The 27616-nt window shown below is 61.2% G+C and overlaps 2 protein-coding genes and 2 long non-coding RNA genes across 11 annotated transcripts; 1 reads left to right on the top strand and 3 right to left on the bottom strand.

Moving 5' to 3' along the window:
• Positions 1–486: 486 nt before the first annotated feature.
• Positions 487–3224, bottom strand: DERL3 (derlin 3). 2 transcript variants are annotated; one of them, XM_019977868.2, is made up of 7 exons: positions 3070–3224; positions 2892–2957; positions 2727–2800; positions 2516–2609; positions 1916–2111; positions 1431–1521; positions 487–1327 (listed from the first exon to the last, which is right to left on the bottom strand). In XM_019977868.2, the coding sequence occupies exons 1-7, from the start codon at positions 3160–3162 to the stop codon at positions 1246–1248; spliced, it is 696 nt and encodes a 231-aa protein (XP_019833427.2). In that variant the 5' UTR covers positions 3163–3224; the 3' UTR covers positions 487–1245. The 2 variants fall into 2 exon arrangements, with proteins under 2 accessions (XP_019833427.2, XP_019833428.2); XM_019977869.2 differs by having other exon boundaries at positions 2892–2954; positions 3070–3221.
• A 4859-nt stretch (positions 3225–8083) lies between these two features.
• LOC139176794 (uncharacterized) lies at positions 8084–12025 on the bottom strand. The gene is made up of 2 exons (XR_011561252.1): positions 11928–12025; positions 8084–8785 (listed from the first exon to the last, which is right to left on the bottom strand). It is a non-coding gene; the product is annotated as an uncharacterized lncRNA (long non-coding RNA).
• SLC2A11 (solute carrier family 2 member 11) lies at positions 11592–26739 on the top strand. Of its 7 annotated transcripts, none has more exons than XM_070769919.1 (12): positions 11594–12086; positions 15543–15641; positions 17233–17393; positions 20655–20779; positions 22395–22524; positions 22990–23138; positions 24071–24258; positions 24372–24482; positions 24942–25043; positions 25148–25223; positions 25479–25606; positions 25849–26264. In XM_070769919.1, exons 1-12 carry the CDS (start codon positions 12066–12068, stop codon positions 26047–26049), a joined length of 1491 nt encoding a protein of 496 aa, XP_070626020.1. In that variant the 5' UTR covers positions 11594–12065; the 3' UTR covers positions 26050–26264. The 7 variants fall into 7 exon arrangements, with proteins under 7 accessions (XP_019833628.2, XP_070626017.1, XP_070626016.1 ...); XM_019978070.2 differs by having other exon boundaries at positions 11595–12274; XM_019978069.2 differs by having other exon boundaries at positions 11592–12274; positions 25479–26739.
• LOC139176793 (uncharacterized) lies at positions 18712–20657 on the bottom strand. The gene is made up of 2 exons (XR_011561251.1): positions 19692–20657; positions 18712–19557 (listed from the first exon to the last, which is right to left on the bottom strand). It is a non-coding gene; the product is annotated as an uncharacterized lncRNA (long non-coding RNA).
• Positions 26740–27616: the final 877 nt, after the last annotated feature.

Consider the following 27616-nt stretch of genomic DNA (forward strand, 5'->3'; position numbering starts at 1 on the left):
CGCAGGTGACCCAGGCCCAGTTGCGTTAAGCCCGTGGGCCCGGGCCCTGCACCTTCCGTTGCTGGCAGGGCTGAGGGTCGCATAGCAGGGGCCTCACACCACGAGGGGCAGAGCTCCAAGGGTTTCCAGTTCGGGGGTGGGCTGAGATGGGCCTCGCCCCTGGGCTCGGGGGTCTCGCAAGCACATCCTAGGAACTTGCGCTCCAGCCTCTGCCCTCCATACAGGGCAAGGGGACAGCGGGGCTTCAGAGAGGAAGGTTTCAGGCCCAGCTGGCCTCACGGACACTGGGCTCCACCACTGGGGGAGATGTTCCGGCCACAGCAGGAGGTGGCCTGAGCCCCAGAGCCAGTGGGGGATGACACTGCCTGCCTTCCCTGCTGGCCAGGCGGCACCTGCCTGGAGAGGCCCGGGGAGGGGCCTTCACCTGCCACCCACTGCGGAGCCCGCTGCTGGGCCAGAGGTTTCATGACAACGTTAAAGTCCAACTCCAGAGCGAGTACTTTTATCCTCTGTGAAAGGGACAGCCGGCGGCGGCTGGTGCCGACCCAGGAGTAAACCACTGTGCGGACTGGTCCTCCAATGCCCGTGAGCTGGGGACCAGGTGAGGCTCCTGCCGGCCTCAGCTGCAAACGGCAGGGGCAGAGCTTCCCAGAGGCCTCTGCCTCAGCCACTGGACTCTGCAAACACTGACACTTGAGGCTTCGGAGTCACAGAAAGGGCCTGGCCCTCTTCTGCACCTGGCCCGTCCTTCAGTGGCCTGGCTGGGAAATGAAGCAGAGGTCCCCTTGGGGGTTGCTAGTTCGGGACAGGAGGGCCCCCACGGCCAAAGCTCAGCACAACCCAGCATCCCAGTCCCAGCCCCGCCCCTGAGATGTGAGCCCCATCAGTGGAAGCTGAATTACGGCACAGGCAGGGCAGGGATGAGAACCCCAGCAGGGCTGCCCTCTGTGCTCAGAGTTCTGCTGGCGAGTGGGCAGGTTCTGGACCCTCTCTGGGCCTCCAGCTGTGCCAATGTTCTGGGTCGGAGAGCACGTCAGGCTTGGTGGCCCTGGCTCTCGGCCAGCAGCACCTGCCCCGCGTGGAGAGGCTGGCCGCGGCAGGAGAGCCAGTGCTGTGGCAAACAGGCTGCAGGTCACTTGTTTATTCAGGGCGGGGGCCCTGGGCCCAGGCCCGGCCTCCAGGACAGGGAGCTGCGTTGCAGGCCAGGGGTGGGGGTGGGGGACCCGGCTCTGGGTGAGGTCGTCCTCACTGCTGCAGGGGTCCTGGCTGCTCCTCGGGGAGGGGCAGGTAATTGGGGTCCTCCTCTGGGGCATCCAGTAGCAGTTTCCTGTGGGGAGGAGCCCACGCTGAGCGGCAGCTGGCAGGGTCCCCCCCCTCATGGGGTAGAGAGCCATCTGGGGAAGGGGGTGGGGAAGGCTGTCAGCACTCACAGGAAGCTGGGGGTCAGCAGCAGCCTCTTGCCTCCAGGCTGGTTGGGGAAGACGTCCTCCAGGAAGTAGTAGACGTGGCCCACCGCAATCCCTGTGGGAGAGGCGCCAATGCCGAGGCCACCCTCCACAGCCCTGAAGCCCCCAAAGCATGGGGGTCTGATGCCCTGCACGGCCAGCCAGCCCAGCGTGGGGCCAGGCTTGGCCCAGAGTAGGCAGAACCTGGGAGGAGGTCAGGCCTGAGGACGTCAGAAGAAGTGGAGCTGTGAGCAGGCACCCTGAGCCACCCATCCCTACCGGGTCGGGCCCCACACAAGCGTCAGCAAATGGGTCAGGCTCGAATAAGTAAAACCTATAGGCTGACTTGTTGGAGGGGCTGGAAGGATGGGGGCGCCAGGAGTGGGGAAGAGGGGTGGGGGCGGGGAGAGGACCAGGGCTCTGGCCCAGCACACCCAGCTTGGGGCAGGCTCCCTGGACAGCAGGCTCACCCAGCAGGTCCACCAGGATGGAGTTGCCCAGCAGCATTGAAAAGCCCATGAGCGCCCAGGGCAGGAACGGCGCCTGGAAGGTGAGGAGGCCAAAGAAGTTGACCCTCACCCCAGGGCTGCGGCGGCTCCACACATACACCAGCATGGCCGTGAGGGCCTGGCCCAGGAAGAAGAGGCTACCCAGGAGCCCCAGTAGCTGGGCCAGAGTCAAGGTCTTGTGCCCTGCCCAGGGCCCCTCTGACTTCCTAAACCCCTGAAACCCTCAAGCAGGTTGGTTTCGCTTCCCACTCTAAGACCAAACGGTGGCCTCCAGGGGCCCCCTGATCGGCCCTGCCTCTCCACTTCACCCCAGCCCCCGGGCCCAGCCCTAGATCCTCCTGGCTACCTGCATTCAGGACTCAGCCCCTGGGCACCCTGCCCTGTGGTATTTTGGGTGTAGCCCTGGAGTTCGACAGGGGCACCTGCAGCTGAGCACGTGATGTACGCTCAAAAACACCCTCAGCTCGGGGTCGCAACTCTCCCTCTGTGGCATGCGCTCAAGCAGGGCCTCAGGGCCAGCAGAGGCCCGGACCCATAGGTCCCCGAGCCCGGGAAGGATACAGTCATCAGGACGCCCCCGAAGAGAAACATGAAGACGAAGTCGGCCGTGCGGCCGCGGAAGGAGCCCTCCTCCAGCATGCGGCAGTAGCGGAACCTGCGGCTTTGGTATAGGAAGCGTGCCCCTTGGAGGGTCTCAGCTTCCCGGGGCCCGCTGCCTCCCGCCCGGTCCCCCGCCCCGCCCTCCTCCCGCTTCCACCACGGCGCAGGATACACGAAGAGCATGTTGAAGAAGAAGCTGAATCCCAGGGGCCCGAAGAAGAGGAAGTTGGTGATGAGCCTCCAAACCTGCGTGGGGTGCGGCGGGGTGGGGGGCGGTCAGGCCAGCGCTGGGCGGGAGGGGTTGGGCCAGCAAGTGCAAGGGGCGGGGCGGCCTCACCTGGAACTTCCGGAACACGAGGTGCGGGTTGAAGTAGAGCTGGAAGGGACTGAGGAGTTCCAGCTGCTGCGGAACCAGGAGATCTTAGAAACTGCCCCCCGACCCACCCACCCTAGGGGAGCAGGGTCGGGGCGGGGAGGGTCCAATCGTAACCTTGGCAACCCCCGGGGGCGGTTACCACGGCGGCGGTGGTGAGGACGCAGGCCACGGTGTACGTCCGCGTCACCGCCGGCACCTGCAGGAATTCGGTCGCCAGCCCCTGCCACGCCATGGACGCTTCCTAGGCATCGTGGTCGCACTGCCGCGCTCTCTTAACACGCCTCCAAGCCCCGCCCATCCACCTTCAGCCAATCCGCATCTGCGGTGGAGCGCGCCCGCAGCTGGAGGGAGGGGCCCTGGGGAAGATAGCCAATAGGAAGAGACAGCGGAGGGCCGGAGGGCGGGACGGGGCGTGGGCGGGCCGTGACTCGGGGCCAATGAGCAGGCCCCACGATGGAGCACGTGGCGCGTGTTGTGGTGCCCTAGGCGGCGGCGCGGGAGAAGGTGTGGCCAATGAGGAACTGAACCCTTAGGGGACTTAGGGGCGGCCGGTAGCGGGGACACCTTGGCCCACCCTGCGGGCGAGGCTGAGGCTACGAGCACTTGTTAAAGGGGGCCTCCCCGCCCCCGAGAGACTGAGGGGTGCGGCCTTGCAGCCTCCCGCCCGGCCCCCCACCCCAGGTCCCGCCGCTTCCTGGCCTCCACCCACGCAGCGTGGGTGGGACATGGGCGGGGCGGAGCCTGGAGTTGGACCGCCCTGCTCAGCCAACCCACCTGGGCTGGCTGGGGTCCCAGGCTGTCCTTCTCTCTGAGAACCAGAGCAGCAAAGGAAACGCTCGGCGGCTGCGTGTCCAAATCTCCCTGCAAGCCCAGGCCCCGCTGAAACTGCCGGTTCCTTTGGGAAGCCCCAACGAGGGCCGCCAGAGGAGGGGCAGACTGGGGACCTGCAGCACTTGTGTGAAGAGAGGGTGCCGAGACCGGCTGGTGCAAGTGGACGGGCTAGAGAGAGCCTCCTTACTTGGGTGGAAAAGAGAAACTCCATGTATTCTTCTAATGAACACGGTCCATAGTTTATTGAGCATGGACTGTGTGCCAGGCACTGTTGTGGATGCTTGGAGACACGGTGGCCAACAAAAGATGCTGTCTGTCCTGGTGCAGCCAAGGAGACCGGGGGGTCAGGGGCTTCTGCTAAGATGAGAACTAGTGTTTGCAGGACAGTGTGCTGATGGAGATAAGAGCCAAGTGGAGGCTGGAGGGTTGGGTAGCGGGCCCCTTGCCAGATGCGATGATCTGGGAAGGCTCCGTGAAGAAGTGATGCTTGATTGTCACTTTAAAAAGATGCCTGTGGCTGCTGTGAGGACAGCAGAAGGCCAGAGAAATCCGGGGGCAGGTGGAGGATGCCAGGGATGCTGGTGGCTTGGGCAGGGCAGAACCTGGAGGACCAGGAAGGACGGGATGGGGGTTTTGCCAGCAGACTAGATGGAGCTGTGAGACAGGAGTCAAGGGTGACTTCAGGGACTGAGCCATAGGGGAGATGGAAGGCAGTGGCCTTTCCTGAGCTGGAGAACGCCTGGGGGGAGGGCAAGCGGATGGAGCGTCCTGTTCTGGCCTCACTGAGTCTGGGTGATCTATGTGACATCCGCGTGGAAAAATCCATGCGGCAGAGAGGCCAGGCAGGTGGCTCAAGTGTGGGTACCAGTCTTAAGAAGACCAATGGCCTTCGTAGCCTTGGGCCCACGCGAGAGGCCCGAGGCGCAAGGCCAGGCCCAGCCAACTCGACCTTCATGAGTTAGAGAGAGAAGGTGGACAAGCAGGGAGGCTGCAACAGAGCCAGGACAGGGCTGCAGGGGCCAGGCGGTGGGAGGCCCTGGGACACGAGGCCTGGGAAGTCTCTGAGATGCGCAGCCGCGCCAAGGGCCCTGGATAACAGTGGCCACAAGGGAGAGGAAGTGTTCAGACCTTTACCAAACGGGAGCTCAACCTCGGACTCAAGTGTGACGGGTGAGGGAAACCCTGGGTGGGGCCCTGAGTCCCCCCAAGGAGACCAGAGTGGAGACAACCAGCCAAGACGGTTATCTCCGATGGATCATGGGAGGGCTAAGAGGAGCCCCTGGGGCGTGCTCTTGGAGGTCCACTTGGGAAGGGAGGTGGGGAGAGAGAGGCGTGGATGAAGGGGGATTGTGCATTTGGTTCAGGCATGAGGAGAGGTCAGTCTGATACAGCAGGAGTCGGATCAAGGAGATGGGAGGCTAGGCGGTGGGAGCAGGCTGAAAAACCCCTCCCTCAGGCAGCCTCTGTTTCCCAGGTGACCAGAGCTAGGTCAGGCTGGAGGTGAACCCGGAGGATCAGAGCCCACCCAGCTGAAGGTGCGGCTGCAGGCCAGGGATCCAGGGCCTCAGACACCCTGGCGGGCGTCCGCCAGGCTTGAAGGAGCCAGCGAGAGGGGTCGAGGTTCCTGTGTGCGTGGGGAAGGGGAGGCATTCCAGCCTGCCAGCCGTCAGCAGCAGGTGCTGGCTGGCCCTCTGCAGGGGTCAGGCTGGGGCTAATGGAAGGGCCATGATGGGATAGAGCCTGTCTCTCCCCTTTGACGGGGCCGGTCAGGCAGGAGCCTGGTTTGGGGCTGAGGAAGCACACTCCTGGGAGGCTGGGAGCCCCGGGTGGGGGCAGGACGTGCCAGGGACAGCGCAGGTTCTACTGCAGACCTTCCGTCCTGCCTGGAAGGTCCTCTCCCAGAGAGTCCAGGGGGTCCCCAGGTGGGGACTCACGCCCCGTAGGAGGCAGAGCAGGGCCTGGGGCAGGCCATCGCCGCGTGTCCGGGCTTTCCCGCCCAGAATCAGGCCCAGGACAGGCCGCTCTGGAGGCACCGGATCCGCGGCTCCCACCCCCAGCACCTCCAGACGGTTCATTACATAAAGAGGTCCCGGGCTCCACTCGTTCCCGGGAGCCAGGCTGACCCAGGAAGTTGGTGTGCTGGATGCTGACGGCTTCTACTCTGTCTGTCTGTCCTGAGCAGCAGGGCCGCCTCCTCTCTCCTGGGCTGAGGACTGTGGGGAAGGGGCCTGTGGTCCCTTGCTGGCCTGGGGCTCCTGCCTGCTGCAGAGCAAGGAGCTTGGGGTGCCCAGGTATGGAGACCCCCAGCTTCCTCCCCTGTCCTACAGGCGGGACAGCACCCTCTGCCTGCCCACAGTGCCCGCCTTCCTCTCAGGGCTCACACCAGGAGAGACCCTCGTGAGCCCCCAGCAACAACCCCAAAACCGGGGGCCATCCCTGCCCACATCCCCTCCCACAGGGAACCCTCCAGCCCTCCCCCCACCCCTTAGTCAGCATTCCTCTCCTGTGAGGGCCCAGATCTGACTCCTCCGTTCACTCACTTCTTTCCCTACCATCCTCAGTGTTCTGTTAAAAGAGATAGAGGGAGGGTGCTGGAAATGCCCCCCACTCCAGGAAGCCTCCCTGAAGGGACCAGAGCTCACCTACCTTCTCTTAGGGCCCTGTGCACTCAATTTTTAAATGTTAGTTTATTCTGAACGCAGCACAGGCCCGAAGCAGAGACACGGTGAGTGCTGGGGCTGCGGAGTCTTCCTGTGGATGACGGGGTGCCCTCACGGGGCCTTCCCTCCACCCCCACTGCTGTGGATGGGCCTCACTGCAGCTCCAGCCCGCGCCCCCAGGAGCAGCTGGGTCCCCGGTGGCCCTTCCTCTCTGGGTCACGGGATATTTTTAGCACTGATTCCGGAACTCACTGTGCAGCAGCTGCTCGTGGCAGGAAGGTAAGACGGACACACAGTCCAGGTGGGCTGCCTCAGGGCTACCCAGCAGAGGGGGCGACCGGGGCCTTCCGAGCCTGGTAGCAGACTCGACCTTCCAGGAGTCTGAGGGTCTCCAAGTGGGCTGGGGAAGGCAGGGGGGCTGTCAGGGTGGAGGAGGAGGACAGAGAGCTCGTGCAAAGGTCCTGAGGCGGCCGGAGGAACAGAGGCGGGGGGCAGGGAGGGGGGCTGCACGTGCTGAGAGGCTGGCCCACCAGGCCCTGCAGGCTGTGTTCTCTGTTCTGCGGGCAGCGAGGCGCCTCAGTGGGATGAGGTCAGATGGCGGCTGGCTCTTTGGAGGAAGCAGAGGATCAGAGGAGAAGATGGCCACAGCCTGCAGTGATGGGCACTAGGCAGAGAGGGTGGAAGGTCCAGGAGGCAGGAGGCACAGACCTCAGTAAGCACCTGGCCCGGTGAGGGAGCTGAGCCGGGGAGGGCCAGGCCCAGTTCAGAGACTGGCTCCCATCACGGAGTCCTGACAAGCGGCTCTGCGCCCAGCCTGCTCCCTGGATGAGCAGTGTGGCCTGGGGCTCCCCACCTGGCCCTCGGTTGGCTGGATGAAGTGGTCCCTCCCCAGCTGCCGGGCCAGCCTGACCCTCAGTGCCTGGCTGTCACGACCCTCGGCAAGTGCCCCGCGCTCCTGCTCACCACTGTGACCGCCGCCTCCAGCTGGCACCCGGAGCAGCTGGTGGGGCCTCCCCCTCTCCGCCCAGGGCTATGTTCGGGTTCAGTGTGGCTGCAGGGCCATGTTTTGGAAGAAGATTATCTGCTTGGCCAAGTCAGCCAAGTGGCAGGGCTGGGGATGCGAGTTCCTGGAGACACGTGTGTCCCCGCGTGGGTCTGCCCCGCCCCCCCCGCCCACTGGGCTGCATGTGGGATCTGGTCCAAATGAAACCTAAGACCATGCTGTCCCATGGCCTTCCTTAGCCGTTGCTGGCCAGCCAGGTCATCAGACAGTTCCGGCCTGTGGTCTGGCAGCGACCTGGAAGGCCAGGGCCACCACTCTGGGAGAACCAGTGACTCAGCGCTCAGAGAGGCTGGGAGAGGCCCGGGGCACCACACCTCCCTCCTGGCTTGTCCCCAGACAGCCCTGCTCCCACACCCGGGAAAGGGAGCCCCAGGCCGGGTGCGGGAACAGGAACCCCGTGCCCTCGGGCCCCCTGGAGACACCACCGCAAGACCTGCCGCCAGTTTACTCAAGACCTTCTCCCAGCCTCGCCTGCCCTTCACTTGTGTGAGGTATCACGGCCTCTTTAAAAAAAAAAAAAGCAAAATTACAGATCTAAGATTAGGTATGAAAGTACCTCGTTGGCTTAGTATGGATAAACAAAACCAGCGACAAGTTCGTTAAAGGTAATAAATAGCACTTCATGTCACAGCCGGACAGAATCCCCTCCCTGGTCAGAAGCCGCGCCCAGGTCGAGCCGGGGCTGGTGAGAGAGAGGCTCCAGTAACCAGGCCCCCAGGGAAACAGGCTGGGGTGTGGGGAAGGCACTGGGGGCGGATGGGCCCAGGAAGGGGTGGGCTCCCTGTTCAGCTCCGTCCCAGACCTGCCCAGGTGGCCCGGCCACAGGGGACTGGCTGCTTTGGCGTTCTCCCCCTCCCCCGCTCCACGGGCCCTGCTGGGAGGGGCCTCCCTCAGCAAGGAACGCGGGTGTCAGCGCTACAGACGCTCTAACTGCCATCCCCACCGCCGCACAACCCCACCCCGACCCTTGCCTCCAGATGTGGGCACAGCTGTAGTTTTAGAACAGCCAACCACAAGGACATTCTTTCCTTCTAATTAAAATGGCTTTAAATCTCTGGTCCCACAATTGCACTTGGCTCCACTGCTCAGTCCTCGAATATCAGAGGGTGGTCAGGAGGGTTGCTCACCCGGGGGTTGCTTGTGGTTTTCTTTCTTTCTTTCTTCTGAATTAAGTTGGAAATGTGTCCCAGAACTGGAGTGGACGCCAGCTCAGAGGGGAGGGGGCGGGGAGGAGGGCGGAGCTGGGTCTTGGGGTAGAGTCTGCCTCTGGCTGGCCAGGTCCACAGGTGGGCCAGGTGTGTCTGGAGATAAAGAGAGGACGGGGTAGCTGCCCTCAGGACGCTGGGTGCAGGCAGTCAGTAGATACACGTGGGGCCTTGCCGGGGACCAGCCCCGGCTGATCCAGGGTATTCGAAGGAGAGACGGCGTAGGCGAAGATCAGGAAACAATTGCTTAATTAAACGTTAATTAAGGATATAAAGAGTAATAGAATGAGGATAGCTCAGTAAAATTCAGTGAAGAAAAGAGGCTGAAATAAGGATAGCTCAGTGAGGAAATTCAGTGGGGAAAAGAGGCTGAATAATTCAGCCAGAAGGTAAGAGAAAGAACGACATGGTGAGACACAGCAGGTAAGGGATATGGAAACTTAGCAGCAAACATTGGCCCAACAAGTGAAAATCCCTTCACCAATACAATTTCTAATCAATCTTTTAACTACTCAAAAGAATCTGTGTTTAGACAGTTTAGAACATCTCCTGCCTCTCACAGTTGGGAGGCTCTGAACAATCACATGTGGCCGGAAAAACCTATTCAGGCAGGCTAGAATTTCCAAAGGAGTTTGTAGGTTAAACACTGTCACACCCAGGAATTATTAACTGGAGCTGTAAGCTAACTCTTTTTTCAGAGAGAGGTAGTGGGGGACAGCCCCCCGTAAAGTCAGAGGTGTAGGTGAAAGCACAAAGCAGAAAGTAGGCAGACTCTGGTTTTGGGGGTAGATTGCTCGAGAATTTCCAGGGAGACTCCTGAGGCTTGATCCCGCCTTTGCGTATGCCAAGCCTCCTTCCTCATGACCTTTGCCAGAGGCGGAGTTCCTCACGCTGGCTACCGGCAGTGATAGAATTCCAGTTGAGCTATTCCAGATCCTGAAAAGTGCTGCACTCAATATGCAATATGCACTCAATATGCAATATGCCGGCTCCCGGCAGGGCCTGAGGATGCAGCACCTGTGTCGGGGGCAGGCCGGTTGTTATGATGTCCCCATTTCACAGGTGAGCAGACAGAGGCTGGGAGACGGGAAGTAAGTGCTGGGATCGTACGGGCTCCGTCGGGATCCACCATAACCAGGCCCGTCGCCGGCCTGCTGAGCTTGATGGTGGCTCACTGCCCACCTTGGCAGCCTGGTGGCCAAGGTCAGCTGGCCTCTGAGCTCCGCCCAGTGCCCACTCTGGAGGCTCCTGGTGTGGAGTAGAGATGCCAGCCCAAGTGGGAAGGCTACAAGGAGGAGGAGCCTTCGAGCAGCCTGGAACAGCTTCTGAGCCCTTTAGGGAAGGCACCACTGACCGAGAAGGACACTGAGGTCAGAGAGGGGGCAGTCAGGTCAAAGGCGTTCGGCCCACCAGTGGTCAGGGGCAGTAGGGGCCCAGCCACCACTCCACCGGAAGATGGGCACCCAGCTGACAGGCTGAAGGACAGACTGGGGCCTCTGGGGTCCAGCCTGGGCCCTGGTTCCAGGCCTTAGGCCTCTGCCCAGACTCCTGTCCCACGACTTCATGGATCAGAGACGGAAGGCACGCAGCGAGACAGAGGCAGGGTGGGCTGGGTAGCAGACCTCCCAAGCCCCCTCCAAGGCCCTGGCTCAAGGGCCGGGCGCGGGCTGGGCGCGCAGGACAGAGGAAGCGAAATCACCCGGGGATCGCGGAACCGAGGATGCCCAAACTCGGCCAGGAGCCGCGGAGGCAGCTCCTGCTGGAGGGGCCCGCGCCTGGCGGGGCGCCGGCTCAAGCCTCTTTGTCTCCGCCCGCGGAGCCCCAGAAGGTCCCGCCGCGCCGACGCCGGCAGCGCGGGCTTTGTCGGCCCCTCGCAGCCGGAGCGGGTCTCCGCGGCGCGGGCGGGTCCCTAGGAGCTAGCGCCCGGGGCGGGCTGGACAGGTCACCCGCGGGTCTGGAGGCCGCATCTCTGGGGAAGGCCTCGAGCCCGGGTAGTGATGGAGGCCTCATCTTGGGGGGGGCGGGGGGCGGCGGGCTCCGGTCGACCAGGCGGCCCCGCCGCTTCTGCGGGGCTAGGAGTAGCCAGCGGCTTTTAGGGGCGCGGACCCGGTGGAGCCCTCCAGGCGGCTTTGCGGTATCGATCGCCTGCGGTGCGAGCCGTTGCTGCTCCCGCCTCCGGTTGAAGGCTGGGCGCGGGCCTCCCCGGCCTCCGCCCTCCCCGCCGCTCTGGGTCTCAGTTTCCCGATCTGCAGAATAAGAGGCTCGGGCGTGTAGCAGCGAGAGCGGGCCTGGCTCCCAGGCCTGGGGAGGGGCGCCACCACCCACGCTGGCCGCGGGCGCGGAGGTCCTGAGCACGGTAGCTACGGGCAGGCCGCCCCTCCTCCCCTGCTGCCTTCTCCGCCTTCCCACCCGGGAAACCGAGAATGGGTGGGACTCCACGCGGGAAGGCCCGCGGGGGAGGCGGCTGTCCACGCTACCCCCGACTCGGGCGTGGTTTGGCGGCCCCGTCGCGCAGGGTCCGCGGCGCCGCGCTTGAGATCTGACAGCCCAGCCCGGACTCCCAGCACGACCGCGGGGCACAGGGTGCGAGCTCCACCTTGTGGCGCCTCAGGGACTCCTCCGCAAGGGAGGCTGAAGCCACCGCGTGTGGGGTGTTGAGAGGATTCGTCATCAAACACCCACAACCTTGACTTGCACATGCTGAAGGTTAAACTCCCGGTTAATGTTTGCCGAAGAGAAATCTCAAGCTTCCTTGCTCAAGGATAATAATTAGTGTCTGGGGAGCCCACGCACTGAGGGGAGGGGGGGGAGCTGACTCCAGCAAGGTGTCCAGGCGGCACAGGGGGCGGGGGGAGGAAGGCGGAGTGGGTGTTACTACAGCAGTGGATCATCTCAAGAGATGCAGAAAGACGAGCACTTGGCAACTGCTAATATTTTATCTTGCGTATTTTTCCTTAAAAACACATGACGCTTCAAAAGTTCAGAGCAACGAAAATAAAACCTAAGCAGGAGCAAGAGGAATGCTGCATCGTCCCTTGCGGTCTGTGTCCTGTCGCCGTCGTCGCTCAGATGACTTCCTAGGGTGACTTTCGGGTCTATGTTTCCATGACCACAAATAGCATCTTTGGCAGGTCTGGTTTCGATTTGACCTTAATTGACCTCCTGGATTCACGCAGGACCTGAGAAGCCCTAAGAAATGAAAGATTAATCCGGCCCAGTGGATCCGCTAGTTGCTCACCTCACAAAGTCCGCTGGACTGGACTCATCTTGTTTCCGGGGCCAGCGCGGCCTCGCACACAATGTATGCTTGGGCTGCAACCCGAGACCCGCTCTCCCATCCGGGTTCCTACTCCGCGGCTCTGCGGGAGACGGACAGATGAGAGCGCTCCGGAGACTGGTGGGTCGGCCTTTCATCCCTCCGAATCCTGCCCCTCCTCCGGGAGAAGGGCGGAGACACCTGGGCTGGAGGAGCGTGGGGATGTCCGCGCAGAATCAAGGGCTCGGCCTCAGAGTGCCCGGGGACGGGGCCCTCCCGGGGACAGGGGTCTCCCGGAACCTGACAGAGGGCGGGGGCGCCAGATGGAGGTGAGAGGCGGCCCCGAAGAGGGGCCGGAAGGGGCGGCGGCGGAGATCCAAAGAAGGGTGCGGCAGGGACCGGCAGAAAGTCGGTCCGAAGGCCGCAGCGGAGCAATGCACGGGGAACCAGGGCCGGGATTTCGGGCGAGTCCGAGCTCGTTGATCAGAGCCGCCTGCCAAGACCTGCGGGGGGTGGAGGCAGGCTTTGTTGGGCGAGAAGTCCCCGGATCGGAGCTCCCTTCCGGTCTGCAGAGGTGGGCCCGGGCTGGTCTTCGGAGCTGCAGAAACGGGGGGATGGAGGATACGCGCGAGCCGCCTCATCCCCAATATAGCCTCGGACCCTGGAGACCAGCTCGCGGGCCCCCCCACCCCTCACTCCCTGTGCGCCTGCGCGCGCGTTAAGGTGCGCCTTGCCCCAGCCTTCGCAAGCGCCCACCGCACATTCGTCTCGCCTTCCCCTCGGGTCTGCTTCGGGCGAAGGTCTGGCTGGGGCGCAGGGTGCTGGACCTGTCCCCCACTAGCATCACTTAGGTTCTCGTGCGGGCCGGACAGCGCCCCCAGACTCAGCAGCCCCTGGCCACTGCGCCCGCTCCTCTTCCTTTCCGGGGCCTGTTTCCCACCTTCGTCTCCTCCACGCTCCCCCTAAACTCCGTCTCCATTCACCTCCTGCTTCACCCAGGGAGCCAGGCACCCGAAGCGCAGGTCCACAACGCCCACCACCCCATCCCTGGGGGCTCCCCGCCAGGGCCAACCCCCCGCGGAGTCCCTTCACACCCCTGCACGGCGCCTCCCCTCATCTCCTTGGTCTTCATGCGGGCGCCCCCCTCAACTCCGGGCGCCTTCCCTGAGCACACCCCAGACCCCGGCCCCTCCCCTTCCCCCTTCTCTCTCTGAGTGTCTGCAGCAGCTGACACTCTACATGTTCTCCTTGCTCATTTGTTACTGCCTGTCACTCTCCCGCTGGAAGAAAAGTTCCGTGAGATCCCAGGTTTCGTCTCTTTGGTTCACTGCTGTATCCCCAGCACCTAGAACCGTAGATTTATTGCCCAGAATGGGAAGGCAAGCCATCTTTACTCACTGAATGACTCCTCGCTACCATAGCTAATGTTTGAAGGCTTTCATGACCAGTCGCCGCAGGCCTAGGTGGTCTCCATGCACAGTCTTGGGGAATTAAGTAATTTATGCTGCCTTGGCGACCTGCCGGCCTCCTCCCTGCCACATGGGCTCAGTTCTCACCGGGTGACTTGCCGCTTCCTGCGGATCTGCGCACCCAGTGGGACTCTCACGGGCAGGCAGCCCATTAGGGAGCTTCCTCGTGACTCCATCGGGATCGGACTCCCGGGTTCCCACCTGGCTTCCCTCTGTGGCTTCCCGCTTGGGAGGAAGTCACTTAGCCTTATAGGAACTTGGCGACCGGCCAGGGTGCCCGGCACAGAGCTGCCCGCAGACTGGTGGCAACATCTTCGGCAGGGTCCTGCCCTGGGAGCCTATTCCCCCACCTCCCCACCCCAGCGCAGTTTCTCACCATCTGGTGGAAGCAGATCTGTTTCCAGCCCTCCATCGCCCCTACCCGCCCCCCGTATCTGCCCCCCAGCTCAGTTCCTGGCTGGATCAGGCACTCGGTATTCCACAGATGAATGAGTAAGTAGCCTTCAGGTTCTGGAAATTTTTCACAAAGTCCTGAGCCAAACATCCTTCTGCCATGAAACTTGTATTTAAATATTAAAAAAGTAATAAATATGACACAGTACTTTATAGCTGGGCGACAATTTTCCAGAACATGAAAGGTAGTATAGAGTTATTGGGAAAAGATCAACAATCCGATTTTTGTACAGTTAACGCTTTGTGAGTGTCTCGTCAAACATCTGAGGGAAGCAGGTCACTGCTCTCTGGGAGAGTGGAGAACCTTCAGTGTGTACTGAGCTTTCAAAAGATTTAATGAGCATGTGTGTGCGTGTGTGCATGCTAAGTTGCTTCAGGCGTATCCGACTCTGTGCAACCCCACAGACTGTGGCTCACCAGGCTCCTCTGTCCATGGGATTCTCCAGGCAAGAATACTGGAGTGGGTTGCCATGCCCTCCTCCAAGGAATTTTCCTGACCCAGGGATCGAACCCAGGTCTCCTGCATCTCCTGCAGTACATGCGAATTCTTTACCGCTGCGCCAGCAGGGAAGCCCCTTAATGAACATACTCTTTTGTAATCAAAAGGGACAAGACGGGGATGTCCCTGGTGGCCCAGCGGTTAAGACTTCACCTTCCAACGCAGGAGGTGCTGGTTTGATCCCTGGTCCTGGGAGCTAAGATCCACATGCTTCTCAGCCGGAAAAAAAAAAAAAAACAAAAACATAAAACAGAAGCAATGTTGTAACAAATTTAATAAATACTTTAAAGAAATGACCCACACCAAAAAAATCTTTAAGTGGGGGGTGGGAGGGAGACTCAAGAGGAAGGGGATATAGGTATACTTAGAGCTGATGCACGCTGTTATGCAGCAGAAACCAACACAACATTGTAAGGCAATTATTCTCCAATTAAAAATAAATTTTAAAAAGTGTAAAAAAAATCTTAAAAAAAATTTATATATAAGAGGCAAACTCTAAATAGATGGTGAATCCCTAGGAAAGCTTAGCAACCTAACGACGGGGCGTCAGGGCTCTGAGCCTCCTGGGGGTGCCCTGGGGAGTCGCCCACCTGTCTAGGGGTGCTGCTCCAGGACGAGAAGATGCCCTCTTGTTGTACCAGCTGTGTGTGCGCCGGCTGCCCCCAACCTGGAGGTCGTCACCAGCATCAGCGGGGCTCCAGCTGCTCTCTGCGGCTCAAGGTGCCTCCAGGTCCCCACACATGTAGGTCCACATGGCCCCTTCTCTTAACAGAGGGGGGTGCCCGGCCAGTCTGTGGAGAAGCTTCACAGAGCTTCACCCCCTGGGGCCCCAGCTCAGGGTGTTGTCCCCTGAGCCACAGCAGGCGTGCCCGGGGGCAGCTGGGCAAGGCTAGGGGTAGGGAACTGGGAATGGCTGTCCGTCTCAGGAAAATGCCATCAGGGCCGAGGGGCAGTGGGATCCCGGACTCAGAACAGAAGGCGGGGGACACCTCTGCTACCTGCTCCACGCTGTGTGACGGAGGCAACTTTTCTCTGCCTCCGTTTCTTCATCTGCAAAGCGGGGACGTCACCACCGCCAGCTTCAGACAGATCGCCATGCTGGGACTGGTGGGCTGCAGCCCCGCGGAGGGAGGTGGGGGCTGCCGTCGGCCACTGGGTCCTCTTCTTGCTCCTCAGGCTCAGGGCAGGGTCCTGCTCCTGACCATCTGTGCGGCTGGTATTGGTGGAACTTTCCAGTTCGGCTACAACCTCTCCATTATCAATGCCCCGACCTTGGTACGTACCCTGAGTGCCCACTGTCACCACCCCAGCGTCAACAGCGGCCCACGTCACATCTTCAGGCCGCCATCCGCTTGGTGGAGCTTCCTCCCACGCCTCCACCTCCACTGGGCTGTTCCCCAGGCCCTGCGAGTTCAAATCCAGCTCTGCACTCTCCCCTGAAACTCACATGTGCTCCCGTGTCTCTGATGTCAGCAGACAATTCCCCCTGTGCCCCCAGGGAGGAGGTCCACCCTGACTCTGCCCTCCCTCCTGGAAAAACACAAAGTCCTTCCTGACTATCTCTGGCTTCCAGCCATTTTTCCTTGGGTCTCTGCCATGATCCTAGTTTAGACCCATCTTTCCTGCCGGGATCACTAGCCCCGCCTCCCCACTGGCCTCCCTGCCTTCAGCCTCTCCCCTTGTAGGTCCTCTCAAGTCTGATCAAACCACTGCCCTGCTCAGAAACCTTCTGTGACTCCCAGTGCCCATAGGAGTAAGGACAGACTCATCTACCTGAGGGCTTCCCTGGGGGTTCAGATGATAAAGAATCTGTCTGCACTACGGGAGACCCAGGTTCAATCCCTGAGTCAGGAAGATCTCCCAGAGAGGGGAATGCCAACACGCTCCACTCTTCTTAGCTGGAGAATTCCATGGACAGAGGAGCCTGGCGGGCTACAGTCCATGTGGTCTCAAAGAGTCAGACATGACTGAGAAACTAATACACACACACACACACACACACACACACACACATCTACCTGAAGTCCAAGGGCCCCTGGGGTCCGAACTTGTCCACCTGTCTCCCGCCTTGATTCCCCCAACTCTGTGCCCAGAGCAGTTAAACACAGACCCCACCCCCCACCCCCGTGGGCCAAGCCCTCCCTGCCCCTCCTGCAGAAGCCCCTCAAGAGCCACCCAGATGCCATCACCTGCCTGAAGCCTTCCTTCAGCAAGCTCCCAGCTGGACTAAGCCTTCTGCTGGTCCCCTCTCAGGGTCCCATTGTCTCTGAGTCCCCAGCAAGCTCGCCAGACCTGTGCCCATGCTCAGCGAGTGCCTGTGGAAAGGCAGCATCTCTCAGCCCCAGTGATAGAAGCCGCCTCTAACCCACCTGACTGAGAAGGTCATGTGTCCTGTCACACAGCTGGGGCTGCAGGAAAAAAGGTCCCAGGACGGAACTGGGGCCCTCCCATCCCTTTGAGGTTAGGGTTAGGGTGCAAGAGAGCAGCTGTCAGCGGACTCACTTCCCATCCAGGAATGGAGCCCGGGGGACAAACGCCCCTCCGGCCTCCTCTGATACCCTGCTGATGCTCGCTGACGGCCAAGTCGATCAGAAAGCTGGCCCGTGGGGGAGCCCGCTGATGTGGGCCAGGTGGGATTGGGGGAGAGACGGGGCTGATCCTGGGCTCGGAGGGGCCACATCGACACTGGCCGGCTCTGAGCTCCAGGATGACACACTGCAGCAGAGACGGCACAGCGCCCCGCACTCAGGGGAGTTCCGTCCCCCAACAACGGGCAGGGTGGCTGGGGAGGCTTCCTGCCCTGCGGAGGCAGGGCCTGGGGAAGAAGGCCTGTGGTGGGGGTGCTGACCAGCATCTGCATCCACAGTACGTTCAGGAATTCACCAATGAGACGTGGCGGACGCGAACCGGCCAGCCGCTGCCTGACCACCTGGTCCTGCTTGTGTGGTCCCTCATCGTGTCCCTGTATCCCCTCGGGGGCCTCCTGGGAGCGCTGCTCGCCGGGCCCCTGGCCGTCACGCTGGGAAGGTGAGTGCTTCCCACGGACCCCCAAGTTCCTCTCAACAAGGGGCAGCCCGGTCCATGGGCTGAGGGGTGGGGGCAGGTCACCCAGCAGGCCCAGGCCCGGGTCAGCTCTGCACCGGCCCCCGGCTCTGCCTGCCGTGTCACCGAGAAGCCCACATTTCCCGGGGACGTGGTAGAGGGAAGAGTCCGTGCTGGGAGGGAGAGAGGACCCACGTCTGACAGCGGAACGCAGCGCAGCGCAGCGCAACGCTCAGCAGGGTCCAGGCCTCTCTGCCCATCACCAACTCCCGGCATCTGTGCAAACTCATGTCCATCGAGTCAGTGATGCCGTCCAACCATCTCATCCTCTGTCGCCCCCTTCTCCTCTCGCCTTCAACTTTTCCCAGCATCAGGGTCTTTCCCAATGAGTCAACTCTTCGCATCAGGTGGCCAAAGTATTGGAGTTTCAGCTTCAGCATCAGTCCTTCCAAAGAACACCCAGGACTGATCTCCTTTAGGATGGACTGGTTGGATCTCCTTGCAGTCCAAGGGACTCTGAAGACTGAGTCTTCTCCAACACCACAGTTCAAAAGCATCGATTCCTCGGCGCCCAGCCTTCCTCATGGTCCAACTCTCACGTCCACACATGACTCGTGGAAAGACCACGGGTTTGACTAGACGTGACCATGAACAGGTGCTTTCTCCCCAAGGACCCCTTTGTAGCCACCTGAGGCAGTTCTTGGGTCGAAAGCAGGAGACTGACTGAGGAATGGAACACTGTGAGAGCACAGGGGGCCCTGAGGCAGCTCACCGGACGGAAGGAGGTGCTCAGAAGCCTGGCCTGGGGAGGGCGGGCCTGCAGCCTGGGCTCTCCTGGAGGGGTTGGGGCGGGGGTCACCTTGAGCGCATCAGCTCCAGCCACACTCCGACTGCAGCGTCTGCACTCGGGCTCAGAGTCCTGGGAGACAGCTTGTTACTGGCCGAGACGGCGGGAGAGAAGGCAGGCCAGGCTCCCACCATCCCCTCCTTGTCTGGCCGCCCAGCACCCGTCAGCACCAGTCTCCTGTATCTTCGGCTCCCCACGTGTGCCGCCTCACGGTACCCAGTCCCGCCCTTCCTGAGCCCGCCCAGGGCACTGCCTCACCACAGCCACCAGCGCCGACACAACCGAGCGGAGCTGCCCGCACGCGGGGTTTCCACGAGGCAGCCAGCGTGCCAGCCCTGCAGCCCTCTCAATATCCTGCCATCTACACGCTGACGGTAAACTTAACTGCCCTCAAGACCTCTCACGGCAAGAGAGACCAAGAAAGAGAACAGACAGACTAATCGAGGGAAAGGAAGCTAACGGGTGAACTTAGTTTAGAGCACAGGACCCCGAGCCTTGGAAACAAGGGAGGGCTCTGCTCCGGGGTTTTGGAGCCGCTCACGCTGTTGCCTGCCTCGCTGACGTCCATGCTTCGGTCTCCCAGTCCGGTATCGGGTCAGTGCTTCCAGGGGCTGCAGCTCTTTGCCCACCAGGGTGACCCCAGTCTTTGCGCTGAGTGGATGCCACAGTCCTGCAGGCCTGGGTCCTTTAGCAGGCTCTACCCTCTGAGGACACCAGCTTCTGCACCACAAGGCTCCTGAGATGACGCCGGGTGCCGTGGGCTCTCATCCGCCGTTACTGAGGTAGCCTCCACTGTCAGAAGCAGAAGTGCACAGGACGGCGTGTATTTAACAGAAGCATCAACTGCAAGCAACAGAAAACCAGGACTCAGCTGGCTAAAACAACAGCCACACCCCCAGTCTGATGTTTCTCTGCTACCAGGGCAAGGCGACCAGTCAGGAGTTATTTCAGGTTAAGAAGATAATGCTCTTGCCTGGAAAGTCCCATGGATGGAGGAGCCTGGTGGGCTGCAGTCCATGGGGTCTCGAAGAGTCGGACACGACTGAGCGACTTCCCTTTCACTTTTCACTTTCACGCATTGGAGAAGGAAATGGCAACCCACTCCAGTGTTCTTGCCTGGAGAATCCCAGGGACGGGGGAGCCTGGTGGGCTGCCGTCTATGGGGTCGCACAGAGTCGGACACGACTGAAGCGACTTAGCAGCAGCAGAAGATAATTCACTGAAGTTGTGGCTTTGCTCCAAAGTCCAAGGTCTTGCATTCTGATTCTCTGGAGGCACTCTCAGCACTACAGTCTTCCCAGTCTAAAGGGTCAAAGGGCAGAGCATCTGGCAGTTGGTCTGGACCCAGTAGAAAACACTCCCCTCACAGGACCCAGGTTTGCAGATCACCCAGGTTTGCAGATCACCCGGGGTAGGTGTCAGATCACGACACTCACCGTGGAACAGGCTGCCTCCAAACTGGAAAGAAGAGATTTTCCCATCCTTTTCTTTTTTTTGAATTACAAGCCGCCTCTGGCCCGTTTCCCCAATCAGGACCTGAGCTGCAGGATCTCCTGCCAGCTCTCCTGGTGACCTCAGGATGGTGCCTCCGAGCGCAGCGTCAGGAGCCCAGAGCTGAGGCCTCCTGTCAGAGGAGCCGCCGCCGTGCCCAGTGCCCCCTGCCCAGTTTGGCAGTCTGTCCTGCCGAACCAGCTGGGCAGGGGCCGTCCAGATGTCCTGTTCTGGGCAGTGACTGTAATGAATGGAGGACACGGGAGGTTACCTGGCTTCCCTTCCTTTCCTTGCCAGGGTTTCACTGGGTCTGAGGAATCAGGTATTAGGCACTTGGCTTTACAAAGGACTTTGAGGAGAGCGGTGCTCAGTCTGTAGGGATAAACCCATAAAATATGAGTTCTGTCCATTCAAGCTGTGGTGGAGGCAGAAAGGGCAGTAATCTAGGGGTGTACTGGAGACGTGGGGCTTCCCTGGTAGCTCAGATGGAAGGATCTGCCTGCAGCGCGGAAGACTAGGGTTCAATCCCTGGGTTGGGAAAATGCCCTGGAGGAGGGCATGGCAACCCACTCCAGTACTCTTGCCTAAAGAATCCCATGGACAGAGGGGCCTGGCGGGCCACAATCCACGGGGTTGCAAAGAGTCAGACACGACTGAAGCAACTTAGCAGGCACCACTGGGGCTGGGGGGTGGGGGTTGGCCCCTGGGGGCATCCCATGGGCGACCCCAGCTGCAGTGGCCGGCGTCACTTCTGTGCAGGCAACTCACACTCCACACACACACACACACACACACACACACGGGCGTGATCAGGGCTGGATGTGGATGCGGGGAAGGGTCCCTGGGCGGGGGGGGTCATCCTTGGCACTGAACCTGAGCCTGCCTCGCCTGTGTTCCGCTTCCCCAAGGAAGAAGTCCCTGCTGGTGAACAACATCTTCGTGCTGGCCGCCGCAGCACTGTTTGGCTTCAGCCGCAGAGCAGGCTCCTTCGAGATGATCATGCTGGGAAGACTGCTCGTGGGCATCAGTGCAGGTACGGAGTGGGCCTGGGGGTCCCCTTTCCTTCCCGTTGCTCCTTATTCCTTTCACTCATTGATCTCTTTTCCAGGCGTGCTTCACTTAGTCATGATTTATCTTAAAAGGCTCATATAACTAGACAGCTGAAGTGGATCTAGAAAAAATGGAAACACTCTGCAGGGCTGGGAGGACAGACATCCCCAGAAGGCTAAGCCGGGGGCTTCCTGGCGGTCAAAGTGGAGAGGCATGTAAGAGGAGACCTCTGGTCATCCCTACAGAAGCCGAGGAGCCTGCCAGGGACCTGGGGCTCCTGCAGGGGTGGGGGGTGGAGCAGAATCTTGAGCGTGTCCACCTGGGCTTTTAGGGGCGCCATCATCAGTCCCCTTGACACCCTACTGTGTATACAGCCGGGTGCCGATGTCCTTACTAGGCGTCTGTTCCTGTGACACAAAGCGCTCCACAATTCAATGGCTTAAAGCCAGCAACGCTGATTCACTCACGGATTCTAGGGGTGAGGAACCCAGAGTGTCTTAGCTGGGGGGTCCCGGCTTGGGGCTGCTCGGGAGGCTGTGACGTGCCAGGCGGGGCTGTGGTGAGCTGAGGTTTGGCCGTGGCTGCTGGGCCTGCTGCTGAGATGCTGTCCCCCTGTGTGCTGTTTCCCGGGAGCTGCGCTCCCAGCCTGCGCGGGTCTCCCAGCAGGGCTGCTGAGTGTCCGCACAGCATGGCAGCTGGCTTCCTCCAGGGGAAGTGATGGGTGACAGAGAGCCTGTGTGTGTGTGTGTGTGTGTGTGTGTGTGGTGTGCGCACACGCCTGTGTGTGTGCATGTCTGTGTGTGTGTGTGCGCGCGTGCGCGCGCGCCCACCTGTGTGTGGGCCCGTGAGGAGCGAGTCCCGGGAGGCTTATGGCCTGATCTCAGGAGTCACACACCATCCGCTTTGCCACAAAGCGAGTCACTAACAACAGCCCACACTCAGGGACCTCAGGGACAGAGGGGCCAGGTCAGACGGTGCCTTTGTGCCCCAAGTTCCTAGCACAGAAGGAACCCCTCCCTCAGTGTCTGCAGGAAGAGCGAGGGTACCTCTGAGAATTTCTGGCCATCAGCGCAACCCTGCTCCTCTCAGCTCCCCCAGCCAGTGCTCAGAGAGGCAGGGCCTTGTCACGGCCTGTTTCCCCGACCTGAGGGCAGGGAGGGGCTGCAAGAACCCTGCAGGAGCGCTCCAGCCCTGTTCCGTGTTCCCTGGGCAGATGAATGGTGCCTGGGCACAGCCAGCTGTCGCCCTCTGGGGTGGGCGGCAGGTGGTGGGGGGGCAGCGCCTGCCCGTCCCAGTGCCCTACAGGGTGCTTGGGCACCAGATGCCTCCCTGGGGCAGGTGGGAGGGGGACAGCCTACAGCTGATGGGTGCCGGCTCCCTCCTGCCCCTCCCACTCCCCAAGGGTGACCAGGGCTTCTCTTCCAGGAGTACTGTGGGAGGACTGGAGTCTTGCTTGCCCGACAGCAGGGAGGGGCGGGGGGGGAAGCCCCACAGGGCTCAGGCTGAGGGAGCAGCACTCGGGCCGTGGATGGGAAGCCAGGGCGCCAACGGGGGCGGGGGAGCCCGCCCCGCCACTGACTGTCACCCTGCACGGCCAGGTGTAGGCATGAACATCCAGCCCATGTACCTGGGGGAGAGCGCCCCCAAGGAGCTCCGAGGGGCCGTGGCCATGACCTCTGCCATCTTCACCGCCCTGGGGCTCGTGATGGGTCAGGTGGTCGGACTCAGGTACACGCCCCCCCACACACTGAGTGGTTAAGGGGCAGCCTAAACCTCCCCCCACCCCCAAGTAGGTTCAGACACGGCTTCCTTGAACGAAGGCGTTGAAAGCCGTCCATGGGCTTCTGGCCAGCGTGCTGCCTGTCAGCCTCTTCCAGCCCCGAAGGACCAGGCAGCAGGGACAAGTCTAGACAGAGGACGGGGCAAGTTTGGGCTTTGAAAGGGAGCGTGTGCTGTTTGTCCCAGAAAAGAGAGGCAAGGGCAGAACCTGGTGCCCTGGGGAGGGCCCTGGAGAGAGGAGTCGCCAGGGATAAAGGGAGGCCATGGCCCTTCCCTGCCATGAGTCCCTAGCTGGGTGTCCGACCCAGAGCTGGCTAGGAGGAGGCACAGGGGAACGGGGACGCTGCCCTCGGGCGCGGGAGGCAACAGGGCTCTGGCCAGGCGGCGCTGGCCCAGCCTCTCCTGTCTCCCCAGGGAGCTCCTGGGTGGCCCGCAGGCCTGGCCCCTGCTGCTGGCCAGCTGCCTGGTGCCCGGGGTGCTCCAGCTGGCCTCCCTGCCCCTGCTCCCCGAAAGCCCGCGCTACCTGCTCATTGACTGTGGAGACCCTGCAGCCTGTCGGGCAGGTGAGCCTCTGGCTTGGGCCCCCGGACCACGCTTGGCCATGGGGCACATGTGGCCAGAGCATGTGGGTCCTCCTTTCTCACGTAGGAAAAGCTGTTGCTCTCTCTGCGCCTTAATTTCATGATCCATCCGTCCCTTCGATGCTCTTTATCAGGGGCCTGTCCTGAGTGGCAGGGCAGTGGGAGGGAACAGACCCAGCCCCTGCCATCTGGGAAACCCCAGCGGGGTGTGAAGAAAGAGCCCGCCACCCCCCCACAGGCAAGATGATGAAACCCCGAGCAAGGGCTCAAGGGCCTAATGCCAGCTAGACTGGTGGGCTCACCTGCTAGCCAAGGCCACAGTAAGCATGCCCAAGGAACAATCCCCAAACCTCCAGCTTAAAACAGCAATCCTTTACGACGGCCTCCTCTACTCATTCACTTGTTGAGCTGGGCTGCAGGACCCTGCTGATTTCAGGGTCAGCGGGGGACCAGCCAGTCCAGCCTGCTTTTGCTGGCAGTTTTGCTCATCTTGGTCACTGTCGAAGGTCAGCGGGGCATCGGCTGATCTAGGACCGTCCCAGCTGGGCTAACCCTGCGGCCTTGAGCGAGTCAGGGGGTAGAGCCAAGGGGCGGCGCACACATGCCCACTTGGTGGGAGCAGCTGCCAAATCCCGCAACCCCAGGGGCTGCGTGGGCACGGGGACCCCTGGAGAGCCGGGGGCGGCAGTGGCAACCGGCCACAACTGTGTCCTGTGTGAGGCACCCGCAGACCACCCGGGTTCTTAAAGCCTTCCTAGTCCGTGGGGCTGTGAAGTGACCCGGAGCGGGGTTTGGGGAGCTCACTATGGGGGCCATCTAGACGCTGGGAACTCAGCCCAGTGCCCTCTGCCCCTCCTCCTCCCCGGTCCCTCCCCTACCCCATCCTTCCCCTCCCCTCCCCTCTCCCTCCCCAGCGCTGCAGCGGCTGCGGGGCCCCGCGGACCTGGCCGGGGAGCTGGCCGAGCTGGAGCAGGAGCGTGCCGTCTGCCGGGGCGGGCGCGCGCGGCGCCCGTGGGAGCTGTTCCGGGAGCGCGCGCTGCGGCGGCAGGTGGCCAGCCTGGTGGTGCTGGGCGGAGCCATGGAGCTGTGCGGGAACGACGCGGTGAGACGGCCGCGCGGGGCCGGGGAATGCGAGCGGGCGGGGAAGGCGGGGAGCCGGGGCAGCTGCGGCCGGGCGTGATGGGAGCCGGCGCGCAGCGGCCCCTCTCCTCGCAGATTTACGCCTACGCGTCGGCCGTGTTCAGCCAGGCAGGGATCCCGCAGGACAAGATCCAGTACGCGGCCATCGGGACCGGGGGCTGCGAGCTGCTGGCGACGCTGCTCAGCGTGAGTCTGCTGGGGCTGACCCCCAGCGCCTAGCCCTGCGGCAGACTCTCGGGGTGCTCACCTTGGGGATGCCGACCGTCGGGGTGCTCACCTTGGGGGTGCAGCCTGTCGGGGTGGAGACCCTCGGGGAGCTAAGGCTCCAGGCACCACAGGCCTCCAAGCTAAGGCACTTCCACTTCAGGTTTCTGTGTTAAAATGCAGGGAGCGAGCGAGCATTTATTGAGCACCTACTGTTTGCCAGTTGCTCACACCGCCATTTTGAGATGGAGAAACCCAGTGGGTATTGAGTGATCGCGACCCTCTGCGAAATTAATAATGTCTTAATCCACGAAGTGGCAAGCCGCGCCCACCACCCTCCCCAGCTTCTGCATGATGCCCCTGCCCACTGCGGGCCGGCGGCCTAGGGGACCTTAACCGGGGCTGCAGCGGTGAGTCAGCCAGGGCTCCTTCCCTTCGCAGTGCCTGGTGATTGAGAGGGCGGGCCGGCGGGTGCTGCTGACGGGGGGCTACGGCCTGATGAGCTGCTGGGGGAGCGTCTTCACGGTGGCCCTTTGCCTCCAGGTAGCTGGGCCCTTTGGCATGGCGGGTTAGGGCGTGGGGGTGGGGGTGGGGGAGGCTGGGCCCCGCCCACTTTCCCTTCACCCCTCCCCCTGCCCCTCCCGCAGGGCTCCTTCTCCTGGATGGCCTACCTGGCCATGGCCTGCATCTTCGCCTTCATCCTCAGCTTTGGCATCGGCCCTGGTGAGTTGGGGCCCCGGGGGCTCCCTCCTCTGGGCCTGGCTGAAGGACCAGGGGTGTCTGGGTGAAGGATGGGTGGGTGTGCCTAACCCTGACACCCTCACCCCTGCCTGGTACAGGCTTCTGGGAGGGCGTGGCTGGAGGAAGGCTGGAGGGGCCCACTTTCTTGTAGGGGGCGGGTTGGGGGGGGCCAAGGTGGGGGTAGGCAGGCCAGGGAGCCCTGACTGGCAGCCCCCCCGTCCCTACTCCCTCTTCCAGCCGGAGTGACGGGGATCCTGGCCACGGAGCTGTTTGACCAGATGGCCCGGCCTGCTGCCTACATGGTCTGTGGGGCGCTCATGTGGACCATGCTCTTCCTGGTGGGGCTGGTGTTCCCCTTCATCATGGTAGGCCTGCCTGCCCCTGCCCCCCCGGGAGCGGGGGGCGGCCTGCCTTTGTTTCGTCCCTGTCAGTGTGAGAACCCCCCGCCCCGGGGAGGCTCCATCCATCCAGGGAGTGTGACCCTGAATGGGGATGGGGCTCACCTGAGCCAAGAGGGCGGAGGCCCTCACGGGGCCTGTGCTGGGGCCTCCGGTGCGGCGGGGGCTCCGTGGGCCACAGCAGGCCTCGGGTCTCTTGCAACCCCCAGGAGGGCTTGTCGCACTTCATCTACGTGCCGTTCCTCTGTGTCTGCGTCTGCGCGGCTGTGTACTCGGGCATCTTCCTCCCCGAGACCAGAGGCAAGAGCTTCATGGAGATATCGGAGGAGCTGCACAGACTCAACTTCCCCGGGAGGAGCCGAGGCCCGGCGTGGGCTGGCCCCGAGGTCGTCCGGTCCACGGAGCTGTAGCTCGGCCAGCACGGCGGGCCGGCCCCGGGCCCTCCCCCTCCTGTGGAGCTCTCGGTGTGCAGGCCAGGTGCTCAGCCTCAAAGAGACGGTTTCGGGGGCCTCTCGGCGCCCCGTGTCTGGAGGCTGTCGGCAGGAAACCAGCAATGACAAACTCAGAGAAACGCAGGCGAAGAAAATACAGCTTGTGAAGCCTTTGAGAGGGGCGTGGCCACGAAAGGATTTTCTGAGGAGTTGATTTTTTTTTAATCAAGTTTTTTGAGGTCTAATTTTCATACAATAAAGTGAATCCACAGTAAGTGTACATCCGGTGAGTTTTGACAGGTGTGCATACCTGCGAACCACGACCACGACCAAGGGAGACCGCTCACCCATCCCACCTGCCTCTTTGTGATCAGTACCCCCCACCCCAACCTCGGACCTGCCTTCTGTCACTAGCTGTTCCTTTTCAGACAGTTTGATAAAACTCCACGCCGTGTGTATGCGTCTGTGTTTGGTCTTGCTCCAGATAAAGGCTTTGAGGTTCACGCATGTTGTTGCGTGTATTCGCACATACCCCTTTGTGTGGCTGAGTAGCATCTCGCTGTATGGATGTACCATAATTTGGTAACCCATTTCCCTGTTTGTGGACTTTTGGATTGTTTTTCATTGTTGGCCACGATGAATAAACCTGCTGTGAACATTCCTGCACAAGTTGTGTAGACATGTGCCTTCATTTCTTTTGGGTAAATGAATTGCTGAGTTTAATAACGAATGCATGCTTACCTGTAGAAGAAACTTTTCCAGGGTGATGATACCGTTTTACATTCCCACCAGCCGTCCACGAGACTTCTCGAGTCTCCAAGTCCTCCTCAGCACTTGGCATCTTCAGTCCCTTCAATCCAGCCATCCCACTGACAGTAGTGGCACCTCGTGGTGAGCATCTTTTTATGTACTAATACAAATGGCACGCCATTCACAGATCTCCTTTGGTGAAGAATCTGTTCAAATCTTTTGCCCATTATTTAAAACAAAAAAAATATTTTTTTGAGCAGTTTTAATTTGACAGCAAAATGGAGAGGAAAGTACAGGCATTTCCCGTGTGCCCCCGGCCCCCACACACGCACAGCCCCTCTCATCAGTGTTCCCCACCAGAGCGGATGTCTGTCACAACGCACAACCCTATGTTGCTGCCTCATTATTATCCAAAGTCCACGGTTTACACGGGGGTTTTCTCCTCAGCATTTTGCATGCTAATTTTTAGCTACTTTTCCATGCTAATATTTTCCATGCTGATTTCCTCTGCTGTACATGCTGTGGGTCTACACAGGTGTATGGTGACGTGCATCCACTCTCTGCTCTGTGTGGTCACCCCTTTCCTGCGCTGCGCACCCCGTCGATCACTGATCTTTTTACAGTCTACAGTGGTCTCCAGAACGTCAAATAGTTGGAATCCTGCAGTTATGCGGCCTTTGCAGATTGGGTTCCTTCACTTAGTAATGTGCATTTAAGTTTCTTTCTTGTCTTTTTATAGCTTTTAAAAGTTCGTTTCTTTTTGCACTGAGTAAAATTCCACTGTCCGGATGTCCCA

Source organism: Bos indicus, chromosome 17, assembly GCF_029378745.1.
Source record: "Bos indicus isolate NIAB-ARS_2022 breed Sahiwal x Tharparkar chromosome 17, NIAB-ARS_B.indTharparkar_mat_pri_1.0, whole genome shotgun sequence".
NCBI lineage: Eukaryota > Metazoa > Chordata > Mammalia > Artiodactyla > Bovidae > Bos > Bos indicus.